The sequence below is a fragment of the Mus pahari genome, chromosome 10, assembly GCF_900095145.1.
Source record: "Mus pahari chromosome 10, PAHARI_EIJ_v1.1, whole genome shotgun sequence".
In the NCBI taxonomy this organism is placed as follows: Eukaryota; Metazoa; Chordata; class Mammalia; order Rodentia; family Muridae; genus Mus; species Mus pahari.
Window position 1 is genome coordinate 104,022,808 of NC_034599.1, and position 24,639 is coordinate 104,047,446.

General features: G+C 55.8%; 1 protein-coding gene across 3 annotated transcripts in view; it reads right to left on the reverse strand.

Annotated features, from left to right (window-relative positions):
* Nucleotides 1–24,639, reverse strand: part of Nbeal2 (neurobeachin like 2) — a 29,880-nt gene that overhangs the window by 4,278 nt on the left and 963 nt on the right. For 2 of the 3 annotated variants that reach the window (XM_021206669.2, XM_029543429.1), the window contains exons 2-39: nucleotides 15,498–15,586; nucleotides 15,286–15,414; nucleotides 15,092–15,173; nucleotides 14,880–15,004; nucleotides 14,639–14,721; nucleotides 13,282–13,367; nucleotides 12,908–13,190; nucleotides 12,670–12,776; nucleotides 12,311–12,391; nucleotides 10,675–10,758; nucleotides 10,187–10,285; nucleotides 9,217–9,818; nucleotides 9,004–9,136; nucleotides 8,790–8,909; nucleotides 8,275–8,596; nucleotides 8,014–8,096; nucleotides 7,831–7,923; nucleotides 7,498–7,672; nucleotides 7,230–7,363; nucleotides 6,789–6,948; nucleotides 6,542–6,644; nucleotides 6,230–6,383; nucleotides 5,978–6,136; nucleotides 5,645–5,804; nucleotides 5,406–5,512; nucleotides 4,725–5,237; nucleotides 4,023–4,201; nucleotides 3,787–3,946; nucleotides 3,335–3,472; nucleotides 2,901–3,245; nucleotides 2,661–2,810; nucleotides 2,383–2,540; nucleotides 1,932–2,056; nucleotides 1,716–1,851; nucleotides 1,123–1,286; nucleotides 704–1,020; nucleotides 504–599; nucleotides 49–173 (exon numbers count right to left, since the gene is read on the reverse strand). In XM_021206669.2, the coding sequence (XP_021062328.1) occupies nucleotides 49–173; nucleotides 504–599; nucleotides 704–1,020; nucleotides 1,123–1,286; nucleotides 1,716–1,851; nucleotides 1,932–2,056; nucleotides 2,383–2,540; nucleotides 2,661–2,810; nucleotides 2,901–3,245; nucleotides 3,335–3,472; nucleotides 3,787–3,946; nucleotides 4,023–4,201; nucleotides 4,725–5,237; nucleotides 5,406–5,512; nucleotides 5,645–5,804; nucleotides 5,978–6,136; nucleotides 6,230–6,383; nucleotides 6,542–6,644; nucleotides 6,789–6,948; nucleotides 7,230–7,363; nucleotides 7,498–7,672; nucleotides 7,831–7,923; nucleotides 8,014–8,096; nucleotides 8,275–8,596; nucleotides 8,790–8,909; nucleotides 9,004–9,136; nucleotides 9,217–9,818; nucleotides 10,187–10,285; nucleotides 10,675–10,758; nucleotides 12,311–12,391; nucleotides 12,670–12,776; nucleotides 12,908–13,190; nucleotides 13,282–13,367; nucleotides 14,639–14,721; nucleotides 14,880–15,004; nucleotides 15,092–15,173; nucleotides 15,286–15,414; nucleotides 15,498–15,586 (6,359 nt within the window). The remainder of the gene's footprint in view (nucleotides 1–48; nucleotides 174–503; nucleotides 600–703; nucleotides 1,021–1,122; nucleotides 1,287–1,715; nucleotides 1,852–1,931; nucleotides 2,057–2,382; nucleotides 2,541–2,660; nucleotides 2,811–2,900; nucleotides 3,246–3,334; nucleotides 3,473–3,786; nucleotides 3,947–4,022; nucleotides 4,202–4,724; nucleotides 5,238–5,405; nucleotides 5,513–5,644; nucleotides 5,805–5,977; nucleotides 6,137–6,229; nucleotides 6,384–6,541; nucleotides 6,645–6,788; nucleotides 6,949–7,229; nucleotides 7,364–7,497; nucleotides 7,673–7,830; nucleotides 7,924–8,013; nucleotides 8,097–8,274; nucleotides 8,597–8,789; nucleotides 8,910–9,003; nucleotides 9,137–9,216; nucleotides 9,819–10,186; nucleotides 10,286–10,674; nucleotides 10,759–12,310; nucleotides 12,392–12,669; nucleotides 12,777–12,907; nucleotides 13,191–13,281; nucleotides 13,368–14,638; nucleotides 14,722–14,879; nucleotides 15,005–15,091; nucleotides 15,174–15,285; nucleotides 15,415–15,497; nucleotides 15,587–24,639) is intronic. The other variant, XM_021206670.2, reaches the window with a different exon arrangement.

Genomic DNA, 24,639 nt, shown 5'->3' on the forward strand with positions numbered 1-24,639 from the left:
CGCATCCATCCCCAACCCACTGAGCCCTGCCCTGCCCACAAGGCTCACTTCTCCCTCACGAGCTGCGCATGCTTGGGATTCACCACACCGATGGGTTTGGACAGGTCCCGGAAGACAGCTGGATTGCTGAGGTCCAAGACTGGGGACACATAGTCCTGCAAGACCCAGGGGAACTGGACGCCCACCCAGGAAAGGAGCTGTATGAAGACCCCGACGGCCTGCCTGCCAGCCCACCCTGCTTTACCCTCAACCCTCAGGAAGATGGGTAGAGCCTGCTCATGATACTACTTGGAAAGCCTACAGGAGCACAGGAGGTCTGTGACTGACACTCCTTCCAGGGAGACCAAGGCCCAGCAGGAAGCAAAGAGGGCAGGGGAGCGAGGCAGTGTCGGGGGAACAAGAGATCACATCTTAGTCACAGGTAAACTACTCAGGGACAGTGCTTAGGCACTGACAGTGGGGTTGGAGGCGGGGAGTGGGGAGAGAGGCAGAGCGGGGCTCACCACAGGGTACTGAGACAGGTCATTGTAGGTGCGCCCTGCAATTGTGTTGAGTTGCATGAGGTACTCGAAGTTGGATATCTCTCTCTGTACCCATTTCTGGAGGGCACAATGGCAAAGGGTGGGCATTGAAGTTGTCCAGAACCCCCTGTCTACAAAGTCTTCACCTCATACCCCACACACACGGGATCTAGGTCTCTTACCTGGGTAAGTCCCGAGGCACGAAGCATCTCCTGGGGGGAGCGGCTGCTTAGGTAGCCTTGGGTGGGTGGCCTGAGGCGCAGGAGCCATGAGTACACCTGGTTCCGTACCTGCGTGTGGGGTGGGATTGGGTAGAGCTGGGGCCTGGGAGCCTGGCAAGGGGATGAAGCGGAGGACGCAGCCACCTTGTGTGGGAAGTTGAGGAAGTAGTTGGACTGGTCAATGAAGAAGAGCTCGAGCGCTGAACGCCGCAGGTTGAAACGCCGCAGGTGGACCTCACGCAGCTGGGCCAAGGGGCGCCGGAAGTCATGGCCAATGCCTGCAGAGCAACCAAGAGTAGGTATAAGGAGTCGCTGGCTCCGGCCCAGCCTGGACTTTGGCCATTCTCTGTCGCCCCTCCATCAGCTCCATCAGGACACACCTTCCTCCGTTTCCACGCGTTCCGTACTGCCGTCATAGAAATACACGTGCTGCGTGGTGACCTCTAAGAGTCCTGGGACCACAGCCACCACTGTGACGAGCTGGCACTCAGCTGACAACAGAAGCTTCTCGCGCTGCTCATCTAGCTCGGCCGCCTCCTCCATCCTGGGGGCAGCATTTACTTCAGCTAGGGATGGGCATCCCTTCTTGCCAAGCTCCAAGACCAGCGAGCCATGAGATCACATGTTCATACCTCCCTGATGGAGAGGAGCTGGCCAGGGCCTCCTGCTCACTGACCCCGTGCCCTCGACAGACTTAAAAGTCCTTCTGGCTGCTTGTCGGCTCACCCTCCCTCTGCCCTGCTTCTCCTCACACACTCCTGCCATATGCCAGGTCCCCCCAACATCCTGGTTTTTCTGAGCCTTGCTCACGGGTGCTCAGCTACTAAAGAGCACCCACCCTTTTTAAATAACCCCCAAACTTGGGGTTGGAGAGTCCCTTCAGGGTACTCAAGTTGGCCAGCAAAAGACACAGACTCAGCGCCAGCCCCACAGAAGGCAGCCATCCCCTGGCAGCCCCAGCCCACCCACTCACAGGGACTCGAGCGCAGCTAGATCCTCCTCCCCTAACTGGTCCTCAAGCAGCTCCTCCGGAGGGGCACTGATTTTGGCCTCTTTGGTCACTGCCAGAGGCAGTGAGGTCTCCTCAGTGGGTGTCATGGGAGCTTCACCTGCAGGAGGCCAGCGGGACTTAATTAGAGCAAGGCATGATGGGAAATACCAGCTGGGTGAAGCAGCACACCACACTCACCGAGATTGTCACGTAGGGCACTAGCTTCCAGGTGAGGGTCGAAGTGATGATTGGGTACCAGTTTTAGTCGCATACGGGAGTATGTCTCTGCACTAGACAGCTTCCAGTGGGGGACTGGAGGGACCCTGCAGATATATCACCAGGAGTTGTCATGGGCCAGCGAAAACGTTACAGGGCCCCCACTTTAAAACTGCTGGGGTTTGCTTTGTTTTCTGGTATTTTCTGTGTAGCCTTGGATGTCCTAGAACTTGTTCTGTGGACTAGGCTGGGCTCGAACTCAGAGATCGGCCTGCTTCTGCCTCCTAAGTTCAGGGAATGAAAGGTGTGCGCCACCACAGCCCAGCTGAGACTACTGTTTTATTCATTTTCCATTACTTTCAAGGACTTGAGCAGAGAGCCAAAGGCCATCTGGCACTCAGGGTCAGGGTTCCTTTTCTACCAAACAGCCCACCTCAGTGCCCAGGCCCCACAGGGGCTAGAAAGCTGGCGCCACAGCGCCCCCCAGTGGAGCAGCGCCGTCGAGTGCTGCGCTGCCTGCTGCTTCAGTAGGGATGCATAGCGCAGTCCCTCCACACGAGCCCTGCGCTGGGCAGGTTCTAGGACCAGCTCCTGTGGAGGAAGGAATAGGTCAATCCCCCTGGCTGCTGTTTCTCCAATCCATTCTCTACCCTGCCCTATTAGCTGTCTCCAGCCACTGAGGTGCACCGTCCCCCAGTCTGGGTTGCACACCTTGAAGGCCCGCCGACTTTGGATGCGGTCCCGCTGATGCCGCTGCCCGCTGCTCATTAGTGTGTCGTAGCAGGCATTCCAGAAGCCTGACATGAGGTCATGGCTCTTAGCATATGTGTCCATTTCAAACTTAGACATAGTTGGCTGAACCTGGAGGATTGACAGGGAGAGAGACCGGTACTCGCGAGGCGTGCCCTAGCCCCCATTCCTCTTCCTCAACCCGCCACTTCCTTCAGGCACCTGCTTGTCGATGAAGTGGCGCCATTCGGGTGTGGCACAAAAAGCCTGGAAGTCCTCAAAGAAGGTGGGGCTTCCATTGGTGGGTGGTAAGGAGGGCAGCCCCCACTGCAGTCCCAGGGGCCCATACGCACGGTCCAACAGCGTGCGGACCAATGGCACCAACCACGAACAGCGCTCAGAGGCTGCCATGGCTGTAGACGTATGTTCAGTCTCGGAGGAAGAGGTGGTCAGCGCCCGGCTGAGCGCTGCCTCCAGCTTGGAGAGCACGTAGCACGCCTCCTCCCGGCGGGTCGGCACTGCGGTCTGCAGCAGTGTGTGCAGCTTCACATAGGCCTGGGCATGCAGCTGGAGGTGCAAGGCAGTGAGGATTGCTAGACAATTGCTAGACCCCCACCAGCTAGACCTCCACCTCTGCTGCCCTCCTGCATGCTCACCTGCGGGTCTTCCAAGAGGATGTACCCAAGCACAAGACGTAAGCCGATCTGCGCCATCTCCCGGAGATCTGCTGTGCTATTGGCGAGATGTGGCCAGGCGCCCAGGCGATCAAGCAGGTTGCACACACCTTCGAAGAGCTGCCACACAGAACATATTTCCAGCATGTTGGCATACAAGGACAGGGATTTGGGGGAAAAAACAAGGTAAAGTTTGTGCTGGAGGCTAAGTAAGGTTTGAGTCAAGGCCACTGCCCTCACTGTAAGGGATACCGGTACAGCCCAACTCCGACGCTGTCACCCACCTAACGCTTGGCCTGACTAGACAGGCTGATAGATACCAACGCTGATGTATCCAAGACTGCCCTGTGTACCCTCCCATCTCCTAGACTAGACACCCTCAGTTTATGAGGACACAGAATGTGTGTGGCTCCCACCCCTCCGAATAGTCGTACCTTCTCACTCCATAGCTCCTGGTTACCGTGGCCCTCAGCACATAGAAAATCCTGCAGTAAACGGAGCAGCCACAGTGCCTGCTGGGAAAGGTTGGCCAGGCCTCCTGGGGGCGCCTCCTTGATGTCAGTCAGGGCTGACTCTAACATCATCTCTAGGAGGCTGGCCAAGAGAGGGACTCAGTACCGACCTTGCAATGTCCTGGCTCCCAGAGACCCATCGCCTCCTGACTTCTTACCTGCGCTTGATGCAGTCTGGTGGTCGCACAAGTGTGGCGGAGGCCCCCAGCTGGGTAAGCACGGAGAAGACCTGGCCACGCTCCCGCCAGGCGGCCTCCGCACTGCCCTCCACGCCCCGCCATGTCACTGAGAATAGCACGTTGGTGAGTAAGTTGCACAGCTCCTCTTCAGGGGTTTGCTGTGGGGACAGGAAGGTGCTGTGGGCTGTGGGGGAGGGGAATCTCTGCTCAGCGCCCCCTGTCTACCCACAGGCAGGAATGATGAGAGGCAGCATTCAGCAAATAGCCAGACTGGCACCAAGGCCTTGGAAAAATGGCCTAAGGGCTTCAGCCACTTTCTGAACTCGGGGGGGGGGGGGGGGGGAACCCGGGGTTCTGTTGGACTTCAGAGAGGAGATACTCACAAAGGCCTTACTCTAAGTCTTCCAGGCTGCCTAGGAATTCTCAAAGAGAAGTGGGGCTGGAGAGGTGGCTCAGCAGTTAAGAGTACTGCCTGTCCCTCTAGAAGACAGTCTCTATCTGTAGACCTATAATGCCTGGGCCCTGTGTGGTGGCTGCTCTCCTCCCCCAGGCTTAACACAACTGCATGCCAGTATCAGCCCTGACACTAGAGCGCATCTTTGGACCATCCACACTGCCAACTCTCCACTCCTGAGGTGTGCTCTCCAGACACAGTGCAATGTCGGAAGGTGGCTGCCTCACCTGCGGGTTGCTCGTGTTCGAGGTATCATCTCCACTGACCGTGGGCTCTAGCAGGCTGCCATCCTCCAGCACGTTGGAGAGACTGGAGCTGTGGCGGCCTTGGGCAGTTGGGAAGGGCCGTGGCCCATCCAGCGGGGAGGGCGTGCCAGGCTGGCTGGCCGGGGTAACAGTCCCATTGCTGCTGCCACCACCAGCGGTATTGCCTGAGCCAATGCTGGCCCGTTCCAAACCCAGGTCAAAGGGTGTACTGAACGGGGAGAGGGCGTGGTAGAAAGCATCCGGATCAGGGCAAGGGGACTCTGTAGGCAGGAAGACGTCAGAAGAGTCAGTGGGCGACTCAGTGGCCGGTGGAGATAGGGCCAGCTCTGAGGTTGGCAGCTCTGGGAGAAAGCGTGGGGGACCACTGTCTGTGGCAGCCTCGAGGACATACAGCCGGGTCAGCACATCCTGCCAGCCAGCTTGTCGGGCCAGCAGCCGAACGACGTCTGGCTGTCCATAGATGAGGTGAAAGAGCTGCCAAACCAGGGGACAGCAAGTAAGCAAGTCATCTGACTGCTTTCCTAGATCCCCATCCCAAGGTCGTAACAGCGGGGACCTACAAAGGTCCCCCATCCCAGATAGGCAAAAGGAGCTCCAGGGAGCAGAAGCCATCCTTTTATCTCCCCACACTTTTTCTCTTACCTGACGACAGATGTCTAGGCGGACGCCGAGGTCAGCCTGGAGGGATAGCTGTACAACAGCCAACAAATCTGAGAGATTCAGGCAGTCTGGGGATAAAACCTGAGGGACTGACACAGTAGAGGGACTACCTCAATCCTGTCCCCATGTGAACACTCCCGCTTCCCACCAGCCCTACCCCGACACATCCCCACTGATCTCTCCCTCTGTCCGTCTGCCTCTTGGTCCCAGCCAGGTCATACCTGTCCCTACAAACAGCTTATAAAGGCCCTGGCAGAGCTGGGGAGAGACGCTCCCTTCCGACAAGCTAGCAACAAGACCCTGGAGACCACAGTCGCGCAGCTGTATCCTCTGGCGGTTCCGCTCAGGTAACCGCTCATTCTGCTGCAGTCTTCGCAAGATCTGTGTGAAGGAAACCAAGAGGCTGTCATCACAGAGGATTTAGCATAGGAGGGGCCACTGCACGGGTGTGTGGCTCCAGAAGAGGCCTGTGAAAATGGCTTTAAAGTTTCTTTAGCTTCTAGCCAGCAGCCTCAGTAAATAGGATTAAAAGGTCAGGAGGGGGCTGGGCATACCTTGCAGACCCTGTCGGTCAAAAGGGGTGTTGACTTTGGCCGCACCAGCAGTGTGAGCAGCACCTCAAGGTTCCCCAGCTCCAACAGGAAGAAGGCCAAGGGGTCTTGCACTGGAGAACCCTGAAGCAGGGCTAGCAACAGCTCCAGTGTGCCCACCACCTGAGGATATATGGAATGTCACCCTAAGATGGGTTCCCCAGCTGGCCTATATACCTCCCACCCAAGCCTCACCCTCCCCAACCTCCAGCCTACCTGGCCATCATCACTGGTGGCTACCAAAAAGTTCAATACAACCTGCATGTCCTCCACCGAGAAGTTCCGAACCAAGAACTCACGCACCAGACCCAAAAGGGAAGTCTGTACTGTACGCAGGTCATCTGCCGCTAGGGGGCGCTCGCGCTGCGGACTGGCAGGTCCGACAAGCACAGCCAGCGGGGTAGGTAGGAGGTAAAATGGGGGGGGGGGGGGGAACAGGCAGGTAAGCTGGGGCAGCGAGTCATCCTGTCCCCATACCAGTGTCTGCTGAGCCGGACCTCCGACATCCACGGGGCCCACCAGCCTAACCTGTAGTGCGTGCGTAGAGCATCAAGGATGAACTGAACTCCGTACTTCTTCCGAAGTTTCTGTCTGTGCTCGCGGACTATGCTAGACATGTACTGGATGTGACCTGGGTGGACAGCAGCAGAAAGCTTCTTCACTCCCTCCAGGGCAAGGCTCCGCCCTCTATGTCCTCTCAGATTACAGAGCAAGGCTGAGGCTTCTCGCCCTGCCTGGCAGGTACCCAGGCCTCTTTCCCAAGCCCCTCACCTACCCAGGCGCACAGCGAAGTCACTGAGGGTCCAGAGGTGAAAGTTGAAGAGCAGATGCTGATAGAGCAAGTAGAGGAGGGGCCCACCGCCATCAGCAGCCACCTGCTCCATCAGCAGCTGGGCAGACATGAGGACATTCATATCCATGGCCCAACTGGGGACCTGAGGGAAACGGAGCAGCCTGAGATGTCAGGTTCTGTCTGCCTGCTGTCCCAGCCACTCAGTTTCCAGTTTTCCCAACGGCAGGCATGAAGAATCACCCCTGCTCACAGCCTTTCGGGGCTGCTGCCATCTCTGAAGTACAACCTCCAGGCGGGCGGGGTTACGGCCCAACTTCTTCTGAACCACCTTCCTGCCCTCTCCCTCGCTCCCTCAGGCCCCACTGTCCAGAAGTCCTCCCCCACCCCCCACCCCTGTCTCTCCACCCACGCACCATGCCTCACCTTGCGCAGAAGGGCCCCTATGATGGCAGGCCCCTGGCATTGCACCAGGCTTTCCTGATTCACAGTGTGGCTCTGCAGTAAGTTCCGAAGCATCAGGAGAAAGGCAGCCACTGCGTTCCTCTCCATCCGTTCCTCTGTGGCCACCAGGAAGAGGGCAGAGGTTGGTCAAGGGTGTGCCAGAAGCCACTACCTCAAGTACATCCCCCCAGCCCCATACCAAGACTTCCTCCCCACCTCCACCCTGAGCCTAGGAGGGAAGGACACTCACCAGAGGACCTGCCCAGGGGGAGAAGCAGGCCCTGAGTGTTTCGGCCTGAGGTCAGCTCAGGTCCTACGAGGTCGTGCGTTTCATATGGGCCGGCCTCGGCCTCCTGGGGCTGCACAGCCACTCGCTCCAGCAAGGGCAGCAGGGCACCCATGCCCCCTACACAGTTCACCACATCCTGGGGGGTGGGGGGGGACAGTGAGGAATGAGAGGACAGTCCCCAACCAGCGTCTTGCCTTAAGCCTGGACTCTCTCAAACTGGTCTCGCAAACCCTGCCAGGGCCCAACACTGCTCCCAACGCTACCTGTGTACACTCTACACATAGATGCACGTACCTTCACGTCCCATGTCTCCACCCTATGTCCTGTCAAGCGGCCATCCAGCCCATGGCCAGGGGACAGGTCCAGACAGATGTTGTTCTTACAGGCCTGGATCAAATGGAGAAGGGAGCGACAGATTGGAAGTGGGAGCCAGAGGACAGAGCCAGGAAGCACTGATAGTTCCCTAACCCTAAATACCTGCGGTGAGTAATGGAGGAGCAACTTGGTACCAAACTCGTGCAGTTCACCCTCAGGCTTGAAGGGTGCCGGCTCATTGGGCCCTGGAGAGAAAAGGCCGAATCTTTAGGCCTTAGGTCTTCTGGCCAAACCTTCTCTATAGCTTGCCTACTCCCTTGCCTGCCCAGAGAACAGGTTTCCAGGGGTGCCATCTTCCTGATGCCCTGGAATCAGGACAATGGGGTAGAGGCAGGGGGATGACTGACAGCAGGTGCTACATACCCAGGCTACACAGGACCCTTAGGGCAGATGCTTGCAGGGCTTCATGGAAGATGGCTACGGCCCCCAGCTCGCCCTCCAGAGATGTGGGGCTTCCCCACCGAGTGTCCTGGGTGCCTGCAAGGGTGGAACTGACGCTGTCCTCCTGAAGAGGGGCCCCCAGTCCAGGCCCCCAGCCCAGGCCTGTGGAGGCTGGGACTGACTGGGAGCGGGTGAGGGAGGGGTGGGTGTGAGCCAAGGCCGTGGAGACCGATGATGTGGGGAGCCCTGTGGTGGTTGTCGTTGTGCGGTGCCCAGCAGAACCAATACAGCAGGAGGAGAAAGGCTGCAGGGTCAGGATTGGGAGAGCAGTCAGGTCCCGTCCGGCAAAGCCTAGGATTCCATCTATATCCAGCTCATCATGACTCCCCAAACTATGTACTTTAGAGTGATACAGACTAAAGATACACAGGGTTCCAGGTCACACTGGTCCAAGCCCCTCCAATTGACCCATGGCCTCCCAAACCTGCCTGGCATACCTCACTGAGCGAGGGGAAACGAAAAGGTACTGTCTTGACCAGATGGCCATCTTTGAAGACATTGACCAAGTTCTGACTGAAGGGTCGGCGCCCAGGCACATGCACAATGGCCACGCAGTGCTAGAAGGGAAGGAAGCTATGGTGGCTCAAGCCGTGTTTTGACTCTTGGTGTTCCCAGCCCACACTGGACCACGTGAGAAGGATGGGAACTCACCCAGGCAGAATCTGCGAAGGACACTTCGGGCAAGCTCACGGTCACGTACTCCTTCCGTGTGCACACGGCCACCACCAGGGTGCCAGCTGCCGTGAAGAAGGCCTCGAACCCTGAGCCACTGCTGGTGAAAAAGCTGGAGGCAAGCAAGCCGGTTATGCCTGCTCCCGCCTGCTCACCCCAGCCGTGGGTCCCTAGCTCTTGGCGGTTACCTACCTGTACAGTTGTTTCCGCTGGAGGGGCCGGCTGGGAGCTGAGGTAGGAGCTGCCTCTGAGGATTGTAGACACAGCCAGGCATGGAAGGTAAAGCCGGCTCCTGGCCACCGCTGCACAGGCGGCACCATGATGCCAGCCATGCTGGGCGTGAGGTCAAAGTAGCGCAGGGCACGTGCAGGACCCTGATGCCGGGCCATGCCCGACAGTGCCCGGATGACGGCACCTGCATGGCGAGCCTTCTGTGATTCAGTTCCACTTGACTCTGAGTCCAGTCCCGGTGGGGGGCACAGCAGGCGACGCAGCTCCAAGGGCCGTAGTGACACGCGACCCAGAGCTTGCAGCAAGGCTAACAGCTGCTCCTGGCAGCGGGCTCCCAGGGCTGTCCCCGTGTTAAGTGTCTCTAACAGGTAGCCCACCAGGCCTGCTTGCACACAGGTGGTGCGGCTGGCAGGGCAGCTGTCACAGAGCCACCAGAGGCGTTGTGCCAGAAAGAGGCGCAGCTCAGCTGTGGGCAGTGCAGGTAGCCACTGCATCAGCACCAGCACTGGCTGCTCGTTGCGGATTGGTGGAGGTGGGTGCATGCTGTGGTCACCCTCCACAGCCTGTAGGTGGAAAGAACGTGACAATCCTGGTCACTGGTGACCCCTTGCCAGCTATGACACTTCCTGTTGTGCACAGTATGGGAAAGCAACACATGCCACCAAGATGGACGACCAGGATCACTTAACCGAGTAATGAGCCCTGCTAACTCCCATGCTTTTGGCTTGTGGCCGAGTACGGCCAAGCTATCAACAGTATGCTCCTGGGATAGTCCTCCAGGCCTATAGTGTAGAGGGCTCATCTCAGGGCACTGACATGTACGGATAAGCCACAGCACACATTGCACTGGCCGCAGTTAATAGTCCTCCAGGATAGGGAACTGGCTCAGGCCAGCTGCCTTTGGGACCCAGGCCCCAAGCCCAGTCCTCACCATGTTGAGTAGTTCCTGCAACAGCCGGTGGGTGGGGGGTCCGTGGCTCTGCAGGACCTCCTGCAGGTGCTGGTAGCCAATGCGTTCCTTGAACACCTCCTAAAAAGTAGAGTGGCAACAAGCAAAGCTATGGGTTCTGTGGGCAACTCGCACTCCCTTCCGAGGCGGAATGCCTTCGCTAGTTCTGCCTTAGGTCACAGTGCAGAAAGAGCAGGGACATCAGAGGATGGAGTGGCCTGTATCCATCTCAGAAGGCTATACAGATGATGGTCAGCTCACAAGTGCCCTTTCCCTACGTGGCCCTGCCCCAGGACACCCAACTCCCAGGACATACTGATGACCACACCCACCAAGCATGTCGAACCACACCCCAGCGACAGCGGCCGTCACATGCTCTCCAAGGAACAAGAGTGACAGGCCAGTTTTGGAAACATGAGTACAATGACCTCCACCTCTGACTCCTATCTCAGAAAGTAAAGCATCTTCACCTTGGCCGAAGGGGAGCCACTCATGATGCAGGTCAGCACTCTGACCACGTGGACTGCGATGGCATCAGTGTCCTGGTCAAGCACCTTGGGGTAGAGGGGAAGTCAGGAGACTTAGCTGCCAGGGTGTCACAGCTGGCAGGACTTAACAGTAAGAGGGGTGCAGGGCCAGGTACACCACGGTCCAGGGCATCTGCTGGATTGGCAATCCCCTGTGAACACCAGGCCCTCTCCTTGCCACACAAGCTGTGCTGCCCTGAACTGGAGTGCTCTCCTATCTCATGTTCCTGGGATAGCCCTCGAGGCCTACAGTGTAGAGGTCTCAGCTCAGGGCATTGACAGGTATGGTCACAGCTCACACTGCACTGGCCACAGTTAACAGTCCTCCAGGGCTGTTATCATATGAGCTGCCTCATAAAGATAAGGCCAGGGTAGATTTGGGCAAGGTTACCAGGCCTGAAAAGAAACTCAGGCTGGGAAGGGACTCTGGCACAGACCAGTGGTGCACACTGCCTCTGCACCCCTCCTGTTCTCTGGGGTGCTTACTGGTACTAGTTCCCAAAACCCTACCCAAGTTAGACACACACGTGCAAGCAAGCCATGGAGTGTCCCATCACCCGTGATGATTGACAGGTATTCAGGGGTATTGGGGCCATCAATCACAGGGCATGAGAGCCAGAAGAACCTTCGAGATCTCTAAATCCTACCCTGTCCCCCATCCCCTAAATCAGTGAGGACACTGTGGCTCAGCTTAGCTGAGACGGAGTCAGAGGCACACTGCTCACTCTCATGATCCATTCTGAGGGGTGAGGGGCTGAGAGCTTGACAGTAAGTGCTAAGCCATGGTTGAACCCTCTGGGCCCTCTGCGCCCAGCTCTACCAAGTCCCCCTGGGATGTGACCTCAGACAACTTTCCCTTCTCCTAGCCTGTAAATAAAGTCAAGGGTCAGGGGAGTCACCTGACCTGACTCGCTCTGCCTGACTTGGAGTTGAATGGACAGGTGAGCTCACAGAAAGTCACACTGGGCACTAAGCATGGGGGCTGCCTTATGAAAACAAGGCCAGAGCAGAGGCTCTGGGGTGGGGACCAGGTGTGAAGCCTGTAGTCCTCTACCACCAGGTGCTGGGCCAAGGCACAGATGCTATTGCAGTCCACACCCTGACACACACCGACACCCTGCAGTTTCTATGCGCCTTGGGATGGGGAGGCACAGGACATATTTTAAGAAGCTAGATCTGTTTAGTATAGGAATCAGGAGCCACAGAAGAAACGGCCCCTCAGGGACTGCCTTGGTAAGTGATGACAATTCAGTGCCTGAACTTCTGTGCCTCCTTCTGAGAAGCAGGGGATGGGGTAGGTGGTAAGAGTTTCGAAGGTTCCTTCCAGCCACACCCAACGCCCGATTCTCACACCAGGTAAGCAGAAGACCGACCACTTCCTGTTGCGTCTCTAGGACAGGACTTGGAAAGGTGGGGTAAGAGGGCATGGGAGCGTCACCCTCCCTCACTGCCAAGTATGCCAAGCCTCAACGTATCTACTTATCCACCGTTCTAGAATACAGGAAATGGTCAGATAAGGAGCCCAGGGGTGGGTGGCCAAGGGGGTTGCTGCCTGAGCTTCTCAGCCCCAGGGTGGTACCTTCTGGACATCGGGCTCAGTCAGTAACCAGGTAGCCAGGTCACTGTCCCCCTCAGGGGGCGCCCGGGCCTGCAGGTAAAGCTGTGGGGAGGGGCAGAGTAGAGGAGAAGGAGATGAGGAGAAGCAGTTAGAACAGGACCAGGGGGAGCTGCCGGGGTTCTGCACCAGTGGGAAGCAGTCCTAGTTCAAGTTCTCCTAGCAGAGTAGGGCCAGAACCCGAAGGGACAAACCTTGCCCAGGCTCCAGGCCCTCCCACCGAACACAGGCCACAGCCATGTTTGCTCAGTAGCAACCTGGGGTTTCTATGTGATTCGCCCTGGGCTCCAGGCCTTCCAGCCTCCAGGTGGAACCCCACCCACCTTGCTGTTCTGGATGAGGCGAATAAGATGTTCGAAGCAATTGTTGCTAAGGAAGGTGGCTTGAAGCACTGGCCGGTCCTCACATGCCAGCATCATGGGGATAGCATCTGTGCAGGGGTCAAAGTCAGACTCCCCTACAGGCACCCTTAAACAGCCCGCCTCCCCCCGGGCAGCCAGCCCTGCCTTTCCACCATCACACGGGCATTCCCCTCCCCAGGGCCCGGGCGCCCACACCTACCGAGCATGCTGACCCGCAGGGTGACAAGGGCCTCTTCGGGGCTTGAACTTGGACTAGTCGGCCAGTCAGCATTGAGAATGTGGAAGTAGCCCTCAAGCAGGGTGCGCAGCTCTGGTCCTCGGGGTGGTGCTCGGCTAGCATGCAGGACATGCACTGCACCCACCAGTGCTCTCAGAGCCAGTGGCACCTGCTGGGGGTCCTGAGCGGGGCCACGGCCCCAGCCCCGCACCACACCTAGCAGTCCCTGCACAGAGCCAGCACTCACAGCCATCTGCCCATTGGCCTATGGGTGAGGAAAAATGGCAGTAGACTCACCTAGAAGCAAGGAGCTGAGAGGGCTGCCCCCTGGTCCCCAGGCTCACTACCCAACGTACCTTCCCTCCTGCAAGGACAGCACCAAAGAGGTGGATGAGCCGCAACAGCAACGTGGGAGGCAAATGCTCTGCATCCTGCAGGTTCTCTGGGAGGTAGGCAGGGCAGGACAATGTCACCAAGGCTGTAGGACTATGGCCCAAAGGACTGCACAAGAGGTAGGATGTCCCAGCATGGGGACATGGGGCAGAAGCTAGGCCAAAATGTCATGGCTGTATGCTAGAGGGCTACAGCCGTGCTTGAGGGACATGGGGTCCAGCTCCAAGAGCCTAGGCGGCTTCCTAGATCCTTATGTCCAAAAAGGAGGGCTTCCCAGAGTGACACACAGCCACTGTGCTTCCTTCCCCACAGAGGCCCAAGGTTTAGCTTCTCAGATGCAAATCTGTCACTTCTGCCACTGTCACAGTGGGAGTTCCTGGTGCTGTGACCTGGGGACCAGGCTACCATGGGGGAGGGTGTCGGGGGGGGGAAGAATAGGGGCTTTCACAGCTTCACATGTGGCCCTGTCCAGCTAAGCTGGACAAGGCACTGGTCCATGAACTGAAACCTGGAGGGCAGAAGGGTCCAGGTCTAAGTCACATGGGGAGGAACAGGAGGAACCGGATAGGGATGGGGACAGGAGTGGGGAGGAATGAGCATAAGTCCTGAGGATGTCAGGCTGCCACTGGAGGGTCTGACAAATGGGTGGGGACAAATCTAGACAGTCCTAAGAGTGCCTAGGATGTAGGAAATGGAGGAAGGGCTCCAGCTACCCCACCCCACCCCACCCCCAGTTCTGCTCTCCTGGAGTCATGTACTACTGACTTGCTAAGTGATCCAAAAGGATCCACCTTCCCACAGCCCTGCTTGTCTCTGTCCAGCCACTTCCTGCTCAAGTGCTGGCCACTGGCTCTCCCATGAGAGGAGAGGGAGGGCCCAGGAGAGGAGACGGATGAACAAGTTAATGAACACAGCCGGGGAGAACAGACAGCCAGAAGGCCTTTTGGACTTCACTCCTCCAGGAATACAGAAGCAGAGGGATAGCTGGTGCACACAGGGGCTAGAGGAGGGATAGAGCCTGCGTGGAGACAACAGGGGCAGAGAGACTGGACAGGGAACAGTGCCTGGGAGGAGCCAGGAGAGAAGGAAGATGGGAAATTGAGGGGACAGTTCAACAGTCCTCATGCCAGCCTAGGACAAAATGACCTTGCCCAAGACTGACTTTTCTTTTTCCTCTCCCCCTAAACTTCTACTTGGCTGTTAGAAGTTCCGGTGTCTTAGACCAGACCACCAAGGAGTTCCTGTCTGGTGATGGGATTAGGCAACAAGGTTTGTGGGCAGGACCAGGTGGGGCCTGGGGAAATCAGGGTGGAGCCTAACCTTGGAAGAAGGCTCCGAATTCACTGGGCAAGGTGGCCGGAGGGAACTTGTATTTGCTCTTCTCCTTGGGGCTGATGACTTCCCTGGGGGTGGGGGTGGGAGAGCTGGGGTGAAGCCTGGCACTGGGATCCACCGCTGCTTGGTCAGGTCACTGGTCATCCTCCCCCAGCCTGCACACAGGCTAGTTCCAGGCCTCCCCGTGGCCTCCTGGGGGTCACCCTGTCTGAGGGCTGGGTCTCACCCACTGTGCTGGCGACGCCAAGTCTGGTAGGGGTCAAAGAGCCCTTCGCAAAGGAGCAGAGCATGTAGGGCCACATTCTCTAGCTGGGTCCCATGGCCCTCCTGTGAGGAGGGGGGTCCTTTCAGCTGCAGTGTGGGGACAGAGAATAGAGGGAGGGTTAGTCAGCCAGACCCGCAGTAGCTGTCTCTGCCCTATCCAGGTGGGTCCCTCACCTCAGCCATCAGTCCAGTGAGCAACGCCAGCACACGGGGCACCAGTACCTGGCCCCAACCAGCCTCTACGTTCTCCAGGTTCCTGGGGTTGGGGGTGAAGAACAGAAGTCATGCTAATGTTGCAGTCTCCCTCACTCCTGGGCCCACACATCCATGCCTCTGCCCACCCTCAGAGGATACCAGGGAGAAACCACCTGCAGAGAATGATGAAGAGCTTCAGCAACAGCAGGGCTTGTCCCAGGTCGTCCTGGTCTAGCTGCTCCACTAGCGCATGTAGAGCATCTAGGGGTAGCAGAGGCACTTCTGCACCTGCCTCCTCTGGCCTGGAAGAGGGGAGTGAGAGATGCTGAGTGCCAAGGGCAGTCCTACCTGCCTGGCCCTGGCCTCTATGCAGGCTCGGCCTTACCTTCGGGGTTCCAGGGAGGGTAACGAGATAGTCTTCTCGAAGACACCCACAAAGGCCTTCAGCCATTGCTGCAGGTAGCCAAGGTCCTTCTGTTGAAAGGAAGAGTTCAAGAGGATGAGAGGGTAGAGAATCCCACCGAAGAGGGGAGAGAAAGGTATCCACAGGTGGAGGATAGATGGGATTCTAGGTGGAGCGATGGGGACGGAGAAAGGTGGAGGGTAGGTCAAGCAGGGCGCAGGGCGGGGACGTGGAAGGTCAGAACCAGAGGATTGTGGTGTGGACAGGTCACCTCCTGGACCTCCAGTCTTTGTTCCCACCTTTCTAATGGTTGGGACCACAGAGACCTGACACAGGCAGAGGAGGAGCTTAAATGGGGCGTGGCTCTAAGTGCTGCTGCTGATCTCCCATTCATAGCTACCTGGTCTCTACCCAGAGCCTTGGCCCGTGTCCAGTCCCATCACCTTCGTCTGGTTCTGCAGCCACCACCTCCTGAGAACTTTCTGGCGCTAAGGGTCCCAGGATGCGCACACACTGTCGCACAGCAGGCACCCAACACTACAGCGTCCTTGCACAACAGCCCACCCTTGCCCTGGAACCTCTACCCACGCTTGCTGTTTACCTGGACCCCAGGCCCCAGAGTCGGTTCCATGGACAAGTGGGGTGGGTAGTGGCTGAGCCCGTGTATGGGCGCCGCCAAGGAAACTATGGCGTGAACAACAGAAAAAAAAAAAAAAAAAAACAACGTTTCCTCTGCCCTTGCTGGGGCAGGAAGCGCAGAGTCACGGTGGGGGAGGGCAGCCGCTTCCTCCCAGCAGACCGCAGGGATGTGTAGGGGCCCTGGGGCACCCTGGGCTGCTAAGATGCTGTGGGCAGGGCCTATGGCATATGTAGTGGGGTCACATTGCCCTGGGTGCCATCTTTACTGTTAGGGCACCAGGTACCCTTCGTTCAAAGTACCCACATTTCCTGACGTGGCTTAATACCTCAAGTCTAAGGAAAATATGCAAGACTGACCCATAATATGCAAGGACCTGGCCACCCACCTGGTTTCCACGGGTCTTTTGCTTTAGTGGTACAGCTAGCCCATTTGCCCTAACTTAATGCCAATTCCAGGACATGGAGGTGGGACCTGGCCTGTACACTGGTCCTTCCCCACACACCAGAGAGCAATCACCTTTCCCAGGTTAGGGAAGAGTCCAGAACTACACTGAGAAGGAGATGAGAAATGACAGTCGGTGCTTACAGGGCCTGAGACTGCTCCTGGGGGCAGGGACCTCACACCTAAGGTTCTCCAGAACTTCATAGAGCAGTGCCTCTCAACCTTCCCAATGCTGGGGCCTTTAAAACAGCTCCTGTGGTGTGGTGCCCACCCCCACCCCCAGCATAAAATGACTTTTGTTACTTCATAAGTGTAATTTTGTTACTGATGTGAATCATATAAATATCTGCGTTTTCTGAAGCTCTCAGGCAATCCCGTGAACGGCTGAGAAACACTGGTTTGGAGGGTAGCTGGCTTGTTTTTTTTTGTTTTTGTTTTTGTTTTGTTTTTTTGTGATTTTTCAAGACAGTGTTTTTGTTTTTGTTTTGTTTTTTTGTGATTTTCCTCTGTATAGCCCTGGCTGTCCTGGAACTCACTTTGTAGACCAGGCTGGCCTCGAACTCAGAAATTCACCTGCCTCTGCCTCCCGAGTGCTGGGATTAAAGGCGTGCGCCACCACGCCCGGCATAGCTGGCTTGTTAATGCTGCCTGTGGCTTCCATGTAGCATACCCTGACCTAGACAGATGCCAGCAGAGATGGGGCAGGCTCCCCACAACCTAGTGGGAGCAGCTATCCACTGTGTCTGGATGTCTTCTTTGCCCATTTTAGCTATTATGTATAGCATGCATGTGTGCCTGCATGGGTGTGTGTATGGGGGGGGCATGCTTGCATGTGCATGCATGTATGTGTGCGTAGAGCAGAGCTGTATGTCTGTATGACTCTTATCACTCTCCCCCTTTTTTTTTTTTTTGAGACAAAGTCTCTCAAGTCCCCAGGATCTGCCTGTTTCTGTCCCCAAATCTAGGGTCACGAACATGTGATGGATGTCATGTCCCACTTTCCATGGGTTCTCAGGAGCCCGACTCAGGCTCCCTGCTTGTGAAGCAGACACCAAGTCCCCCGTCCCCCCCCCCCCCGCCTGGCTTTTGCTATTGTTGGGTTTCACCTGTTTGTGTCCCTTTCCGAGCCTTCCTAGCAATCTCCTTCCCCATCAACCAGGAGACCAAGGTGCCCAGACCCTGAGAAGCCCTGCTACCTGCTCGGTTACCCTGAGGGCGATGCTCAAGTGGGGGAGGGGGTTGTTTCTTTGTTTGGCTTGCTTTTTGACACAGTGTTTCTCTGTGTGGCCCTGGCTGGCCTCCATCTCAGAGATCCACCTGTTTCTGCCTCCCAAGTCCATGTGCTGGAATTAAAGGCAGGCACACACCACCACCACCACCACCACCACCACCACCACCACCACCCCGGCTTTAGTGGGGTTTTAGGGAAGTAATTTAATCAGAAATGCTCTAATGGTCAATGGATCATCCATCGATAGGTTTGTGATCTGGGCTCCTGGGAGGGGGAGGAAGTGTCGTGGGACATTCCAGAAGGGTATGAAGAAGTCGTGTCTTGTCCCGGAGCACTTACAGCTGGCCTGTGTGCATTCTCCTCATCCTTTGTGTCTGACTTAAGGTACAGCAGCTTCCCTCTGGCTTGCCCTTCCAACACAATAGCTCTGCCTCGTCACAGGTATACACGCGAGTAACAGGCAGACAACCACGGGTGGAAAACTCCCAAACCACAAACCCAAATCAGCCTTCCCTTCTCTCAGGTGACCCTCTCAGACACTCTGTCAGGGAGACGGAGAGTGGGGCTTCTAGAGCATTTCTGCTAAACCCACTACGGGATGTGGAAAGCCTCAGAGACGACTCAGCACCAAGCTCCAGCTACTGTTCGGGCTACAGGTGTCAGACCTGTTTTAGGCCAGGGAAGCTAAGCTGGCCATCTGACCCTGACTTCTGCCTGAGTGGCCTCATAGACCCTTTCTGGTTTTAAAGGTGTCCTAACATTGGGCTGGGAAGATGGCTCAGTTAGAATGCTTGCACGTAAGCATAGAGACCTGAACTTCCATCCCAGCACCACATAAGGAATCAGGGTCAGCAGCGTATGTTCTAATCTTAGGGAGGCAGAGGAAGGCAGGTCGGCGGAGCTCGAAGGCCACCCAGCCAAGTTTACAGGCTGTAGGTGCAGTGAGAGATGCTGTCTCAGAAAACTAGATAGAGTGAGGAAGTCATATATAATTATTTATTTTTATGCGCATTGGTGTTTTGCCTGCATGTATATATGTCTGTGTGAGGGGGTCAGATCCTGGATCTGTGCTTCTCAGAATCTGGGCACCTTGTCTTCTGGTTGACGGGGAGGAAAATTGCTAGGAAGACTTGGAAGGGGAAACAAACAAACCACATACAGACATGTGGGTGCTGGGAACTGAACCTGGGTCCTCTGGAAGAATGGCCAGTGTTCCTAAGCGCTGAGCTATCTCTCCAGCCCCCACGACTCCAGCTTTCTATCCCTTAGCCTGTCTCGTTTTATAAACTCTCCAAATTGGGGTGAGTCAGGTTCAGGGCTAGGCCAGTCAAGGCAGGCTTCATGAACTCAGAAGGGGCATGAAGGAGTCTCACAAGTGATAGGAGTAGCTGCCTGTCCATTTCTTCTGGACCTTACTCTTTCTGCCTAGGAGGCCTCAGGCCAGCTCTGACCCGAACACCATTGCTTGAGGAATAGTGCTAAATATCAGAGTCTCTACAGAAGCAGGGGTCAGAGGGCAGGGCAGGGCAGGGCAGGGAGAAGGAGCAAGATAGTTGGTGCTGCTGCTTGTAATAGGGTCCCGAGCCTAGAAGTTGTAGCTGTGGGACCTGAGATCTGTATTGCTATCTCAGAGCCTCTGCCTTATTGGCTTCTTCCAGACCTTTCTAGCTCTGAAGGGGTCGCTAAGGACAGACGAGGAACAACCACACAGGCCAAGCCCACCCAAGAGCCCCTCAGCTCAGGAGGAAGTACTTGGGCCTTGCTACAGGGAGAAAACAGAAGGATGGATGCTGGTCATCATCCTAACCTGTCCCCAACCAGCCCCAAATGCATTCTAAGGATATTGGGAGGAGGGGCTCCCAAGGGTTAGTGGGGCTCAGAGAGTTCCTGCTTGGGCATGGAACTGCCATTCTCTCAGAACTCAGAGGTAACTGAGGTGGGCTGAGGGCAAGTCTATTTGGCACTGGTTGGGAGAAAGCTTTCCACTTGAGGGACAGGGGCCACTAACTTATATGAAGCTATGTGAAGAAGCTCATGCCCAGTACAGAAGGCCTCAAGCAGCCATCACCATCACCATCCGGATCACCATCACCATCACCGCGCAATTAGTCAGTCACCACTCTGGCACAGGCTCCGCCTTCAGAGCAAGTCAACAACCCTCTCTGACATTTGAGGCCCTGTGTGTGTGCTGCCCCTCATCTCCAGGCCAACAAGGCTGCACACGCTTTATTTTCCATGTTTCCTCTTCAGAAATGCCCTCGCTCAGGACCAGAACCTTTGGAAGACCCAACCCATTGCTACACAGGTAGGGATTATTAATTACTAATGGAATTGGTGGCCGAGGGTATGAGCTTTGGAACTCAGGCTCTGTTTAAACACTGGATAGCTTGTTAACCTAACATAAAACTCTCTGAGTCTTGGCTATCTCCTTTTGTGAGGGCTGGCGGAGTCTTACTATGTAGACCAAGCTGACTTCAAAATCAGAGAGATCTGCCTGCCCCTGCCTCACAAGTACAAGGCTTAAATGAGTGCACTGCCAAGCCCAGCTTAGTGGCATCCATATCACCTACCCGAGGGTGGGATGGTGGGGAGCTGCAGACCGGGGGCTCTGGTCAGCCCAGCTCTGGTCTGTGGGGTCATTCTAGGACAACCTTCCCATCCCTGTCTGTGAGGGAAAGAAGAGGCAGCCCTTGCTCAGGCCAGAGCTGAGGCCTCCAGGACAACCCCAACTTGCTGCCTTAGGCAGGGAAGAGCTCCAGGCAGCAGGGAGAGTGATCACAGCTCAGGAAGAACTGGAGTCAGATAGGTCTGAACTACATAGCCTCTCAAGCCTTAAATCTCTCCAGGAGGAGAAAGGGCAATGTCAGGGCAAAGGGGGCTTCTAGCTGCACTGTAAGGACTGTAGGCCATGGCATGAAGCTGGAAGATTCAACTTGCCCATGGAGCAGAAACAACTGAGCAGAACAGTATAAGTGCCTGGGTGTCCAAGCCTCTTACCTGAAGGACAAAGAGGACCTAAAGGTTCCATAACACTTCAGTCCTTAGCCTTTTTGCCTTGTCCTATCACTATGGAAACAGAGTTTCCTGCCATGGTCTCCATAGTAACTGACCCTGTTTCCATGGGGATCACACACTTCCCATCACCTCCTCAGTTGTCATAACAACCCCAAGGATACCAGCCTCCCCCACCCCACCCCAGGCTCTATGCTAATTTTTCTATCATTAAAGTTCCCTCCTCCTTCAATTACCTTAGCAACAAAAGCAGGAAGAAAGGAATTCCAATTGCCCCTCAGGTGTGAAAGGGACCAAGAGCTGGGAGCTGGGTACTTTTGCCTATTTAAGAAAGTAGAGTCATGCAGGGGTAGTGTACACCTTTAACCCCAGCACTTGGGAGTTGGATCTCTTAATTCAAGGCCAGCTTGATCTACTGTGAGTTCTACGGCAGCCAGGGCTACACAGAGAAACCCTGTCTCAAGAAACCAACCAACCAAACCAACAAAAAAACAAAACAACAACCAAAAGTAATGAGAGATGTAGGAATCCGACTAAGCACTAAGCAGGTAAAGCCCCCTGCACAAGTGTGAGTTTAGGTTCCCCAGCACCATAAAAGCCAGGGCATGCATCCATCAGCTCAGCTCTGAGAGGCAGGGGCAGAACGCCACCACAGACAGAGCCCTTAAGCTCACTGGCCAGTTTAGCTTAACCAATACAGTGGGGATTTGGTGAGATGGCTTAGCAGGTAAGGGTACTGTCACCAAGGCTGACAACCTGAGTTCAATTCTTGGGAGTGACACGGTGATCAGAAGGCCGAGACAGGCAGATCTCTGAGTTCAAGTCCAACCTGGTCTACATAATCAGTTCCAGACCATCAAGGGCTACATAGTAAAACCCTGTCTAACTAGATAATTAGTAAGGTGGAGCGACTAGAGGTGGCCCAGTGGTTAGGGGCATTGTATGCTCTTCCTGAAGCCTTGGGTTCTTTTTTTTTTGGGGGGGGGGGTTTCGAGACAGGGTTTTTTGTTTGTTTGTTTGGTTGGTTGGTTGGTTTGGTTTGGTTTTTGGTTTTTCTAGACAAAGTTTCCCTGTATAGCCTTGGCTGTCCTGGAACTCACTTTGTAGACCAGGCTGGCCTCGAACTCAGAAATCCGCCTGCCTCTGCCTCCTGAGTGCTGGGATTAAAGGTGTGCGCCACCACCGCCCGACTAGCCTTGGGTTCTATTATCAGCACTCACATGGTGACTCAAAACTGACTGCAATTCCACTTCCAGGACATCTAATGCTTTCTTTTGGCCCCTGTGGGCACCAGGCACCAGCCATGTACATGATGCATAGACATATATGTGGGCAAAACACCAATACACATAAAATATACCTGCTGCCTTTCTTTAGCTTCTGCACACACACACACACACACACACACACACACAATTAAACTGAGGTCTAGGAAGAAATAGAACCCAGCTAAGGGTCTAGAGGAGCAGAGAGGCCTGGTAAGTTTCCATGAGACAGGAGAGATCACTGGTCAAGGATAAGAGAAGCGAGAAAGGTGAGCAAAAGCTAAAGAGCTTGCTCTGACCTAACCTGGGTCCTTCATCTTCATCACTGGCATACTTGGAGACTTCAGCTCAGGTTCCCTGTCCTGCCAGGCTCTCTGTGATTCTCAGCTCCCCCATCAGTGAGAGAGAGTGTGTGTGTGTGTGTGTGTGTGTGTGTGTGTGTGTGCGCGCGCGCGCGCGCGCGCGCGCCACGCTCCAGCCTGCAGAGGGGCTGCTCATTTACATGCTGTTTTGCATTAACCTTCCCAAGTGCCAGCATGGCAGGCGCTGTCCCAGTCCTGGTTCTCTTGAGCTTCTCCTGTTTCTTCCTTGAGGACACTGGTAGGTGTGCTCTACCCATTCACCATGGCAACTCTGTCCTGCTCCCTACTTCGGACAACTTGCTGCTGCGTCTCCTCCTCCTCCTCCTCCTCCTCTTTCAGACAGGGGCTTACTTTGTAGACCAAGTTATTCTGAAACTCACAAGAGATCTGACTGCTTCTGCCTTCAAGTGGTGGGATTAAAGGTGAAGGGGAGGATGTCAGAATGAGAGAGAGAAAGAGAGGGGGGAGAGGGAGAGACAGAGAGAAAGAAAGGGGGAGAGGGAGAGAGAGGAAGAGAGAAAGACTTGCCACGTTCGCTGAAAGCTTGCTTCTTATATTTCCTATTGCTATGTGCTCATTCCTGTTGTTCCTGGCCTCCAGCCCTCAAAATCCCAACTCTGCCTGCTGTGGGATAACTTCCTTGATTGGTCACTACCCTGGTCATCTTCTCATCCAGTCATTCAGCTAACACCCAGGGAAGGGAACACTTACTAAATGCTAAGTTCTGGGAAGCAAGGGCAGTGAAGGTTAAAAAAGCTCCAAGAGGAACAACAGGTGGTGTCCCAGGTAGAGGGCCACCTGAGGCTTCCTGACCACAAGACCAAGGCTTGGGTGACTAAAGGAACTCTCCTGATGACCTTGCCTTGGTTTCCCCAAGCGGACCCTGAGTCGCTCCAACTGAGTTATCTCCAGGGACACTCTGATACTGTCCCCTCCCTCTCTCTCCACTCAGAGCCCACCAAGAGGGCAGGACCCATGTGAGGAGGGAAGGCAGGTCTAAATCTGGGGTCTTTTAGAGGGAAAGGGCAGGAACTAGGGTGCTTCCCCCTCTGTCCTCACCCAGACCCACAACTGGGGAAACAGGTTTGCCAGCAGATGGTAGCTCCTGCCGCTGAAGGGAGGGGCCACCTGTGCTGCTGGCTGGTTGGCTGTGGACTGACAAAAAAGGGTCTCTTCTTTCTTTTTGAGACAAGTCTCAAAAGACTGCAGCCTAGATTGGCCTCAGACGTTTGGCAATCCTCCTGCCTCAACCTCTCTCATGCTGGGATTACAGGCATGTGCCATCATGCTGGGGCGAAGGGTCTCGAAACACCTGTCAGATCCGCCCTTGCCTCACACGCCCCGTGACACACACGGCGGGTCCCTAGCAACACCATCTCTCCTTGGGAACCCAGCACCGAGAAGTGGGACGGTGTTTTTGGAGCAGGCAGGAAGGCTGCACTGGGTGGCTGCCCAGCTTCCTCTCCCCGGGCAGCCCGGCCCCACCCGGCTCCTGAGTTTGCTCTCACATCCTGGATTTATTTGTTGGCTTGTTCCCAGGCTGCCCCCTGCCTGTCTAGGCTTCCACTTCTACAACCAGCCAGCTTGTGCCCCATACCTAAGCCTTCTGGGAGGCGGTGGGAGCAGGGCAGACAGGAGTGGCCAACAGCTCAAAACCAAACAGCCCAGCAACTAGGAAAGGGCACAGTACCGGGAAGCTGGACCAGAACAGCTCCAGCAGCCTAGCACCCAGCCTGAAAGAGCCAGCGGTGACATCTCTGCAGATTCATCACCTGGTTTAAGTTCTCTTCACATGGTCATCTCCCTTGAAGATGGAGAGACAGGCTGAATGGAGGGGAGGCAGGCTTCTCTGACCTACACCAGCCATAGTGGCTCCCTCTCTACAAAGTCCAGGTGGCCTGAGGGTAAAACTGTGTTGATTTTACAGCGGGAAGTAGAGGCTTAAAGGTGAAATGAGCTCGGACTTGGTTACCCTAAGTGGGACTCTACATGCCACCAGCCCAAGAAGACCAAAGAAGCTGTGGCCCTTCAGACTTAGACTTATGTTCCTAAGAGACAAACCATCAGCCAGCCTCTTCAGAGGGCCAGGGCATGAATTCTCCCCATATCCCTGCTCTCCCAGTGACAAGCTGTGCATGGACACACAATGGACCATTGTGTCCAGGGCACACCT